The sequence below is a fragment of the Trichechus manatus genome, unplaced genomic scaffold (genome assembly GCF_000243295.1).
Source record: "Trichechus manatus latirostris isolate Lorelei unplaced genomic scaffold, TriManLat1.0 scaffold00245, whole genome shotgun sequence".
Lineage (NCBI taxonomy): Eukaryota > Metazoa > Chordata > Mammalia > Sirenia > Trichechidae > Trichechus > Trichechus manatus.
Genome location: NW_004444181.1, coordinates 1,447,798 through 1,449,924, shown reverse-complemented (window position 1 = coordinate 1,449,924; position 2,127 = coordinate 1,447,798). Strand labels below are relative to the sequence as shown.

At 43.6% G+C, this 2,127-nt stretch overlaps 1 protein-coding gene across 1 annotated transcript in view; it reads right to left on the bottom strand.

Annotated features, from left to right (window-relative positions):
• The window catches only part of HLCS (holocarboxylase synthetase), a 284,916-nt gene that overhangs the window by 237,851 nt on the left and 44,938 nt on the right, over positions 1-2,127 (bottom strand). The window contains exon 4 of the mRNA XM_023724428.1: positions 1,746-1,928. Within this exon, the coding sequence (XP_023580196.1) occupies positions 1,746-1,928 (183 nt within the window). The remainder of the gene's footprint in view (positions 1-1,745; positions 1,929-2,127) is intronic.

Below are 2,127 nucleotides of genomic sequence, written 5' to 3'. Positions count from 1 at the left end.
GAGCAACCCTGTAAGACAGTAGAAGTGCCCCACAGGGATTCCAAGGCTGTCATCTTTATGGAGGAGCCCTGGTGGCACAGTGGTTAAGCGTTCGGCTGCTATCCAACAGGTTGGCAGGTCGAATCCACCAGCCACTCCTTGGAAACCCTAAGGGGCAGTTCTACTCTGGCCTATAGGGTCTCTATGAGTCGGAATCAACTCGACAGCAACGGGTTTGGTTTGGAATCCTTACGGAAGCAGACTGCCACATCTTTCTCCCACAGAGCAGCTGGTGGGTTCCAACCACCAGCCTTTCAGTCAGCAGCCAAGCATTTAACCACTGCACCAGCAGGACTCCTCAATCAGGCACTAAGTGGGCATATTGTACACATTAACTCATTAGACCTCCCAACAACCTAAGAATACTGCATTACCCTTTAAATCATACCATTTACCAAAGTTTCACATCTATTATTTCATCCAGTCCTCAAAAAATCCTACAATGTATCCTAATCTTAAATGCTCTCAGAGTTTATACCTGGCTTCTCTAAGCGAGCACATCACACCCTCATCACTCAAGACTCTGCTCTCCTCTGAAAACTAAGTTTCCCAAGGGGAAGAGTTTAGTCAAAGGAGAATGCCTCCTCTTTTAAAAATGTGGGTTTGAGGGTGTGATTTGTCCTTTTCAAGTGAAAGCAGGTGAGTTTGGTATTGAGAGTCACCTGGACTAAACTCACAAAGTTACTGTGTGAGGGAGACAAGAGAAATAGACCCACAAAGTAATGTGCCCTCCATAACAAGAAACTGACAGCTGGGCAAAGCAAGGGGATTAGAAAGAAGACACACCTGGGAAATCTGGCAACCTGCCCACACCCAGGTATCGGTCACAGCCATCAAATGCAGACAAAAGGCCAAGAAAATGCCTGAACACATTCTCACCTCCTTGGGCATTTTCCTCTTAGACACGACTAGGAAAGATATGAGCTGAAATCCACGGCCCCTTTTACCACAAGATGGCAGACTTCAGCACAAATAAAAGTTGTGATTTTCCTATTCGAAGATTTGCTGAGAAAGGCCCAAATCAAACCAAATGTTTTTAATGCCAAATGAACAAATTTTGGTTTCCAAGTGTATTATTTACACAGAAAACAGTCACTCTTTCGTCCCTAAAGTATAAAGGGCCACAACATTAAGATATAACACCTTGATACTCCACAAGTGAGGCGGTGGTGGTTCAGTGGCAGAATTCTCGCCTTCCATGACGGAGATCCGGGTTCCATTCTCAGCAGGTACACCTCATGCACAGCCACCACCTGTCTGTCAATGGAAGCTTGAGTGTTGCTATGATGCTGAACAGGTTTCAGCTGAGCTTCCAGACTAAGACAGACTAGAAGAAAGGCCTGACAATCTACTTCCAAAAATCAGCCAATGAAAACCCTATGGATCGAAACAGATTGATCCGCAATCAATCATGGGGATGGCACAGGACCAGGCAGTGTTTTGTTCATTGTACAAGGGTCACAGTGAGTCACGGGCCTACTGGATGGCAGCTATCAACACCAATTAACTCCAATAGTCTTCCCTCCCACCCTTACAAACACCAAAAAAAAAAAAAAATCAGCTATACTTAGAAGTCTTTAAGATGGTTTCCAAACCCAAAGTCAAAATAGAAATGTATCAGTTGCAATGGAACAATTAAGAAAAAGGGTCAACGTTTTCAAGAAGACATACTGAGGTGATTTCTCCCCGGCTGGGACTACACTCACCTCAGCAGCTGACAGTAAGTGGAGAGGCGTTAAGGCAGGAACTTGTCTCATTTCACAGCTTAGGCCAAGGGTTGTCAGGATCTCCTTAAGAACTTCATATCTTCTACAGTTGCTTGATTTGAGCAAATCAAAATCTTCTTGAGTTTGTACTATCAAAGAGCTGGGAGGTAGTTCTAAGTGCACCTAAGGGGAAAAGATACCACTTTGTAAAATGGTAGCACTTACAGACACTAAGAAAAACAGCTTCTCTACCAGTTCGTCTGAAAACTTGAACATGAATCCTTCTGATTATCAACAGCGTATATAAACTTTGAATCTGAATATTTGGAAACTAATAATGAGCAATAAAAAAGACTCCAAAGAGCCTATTAAAATCGTAGCT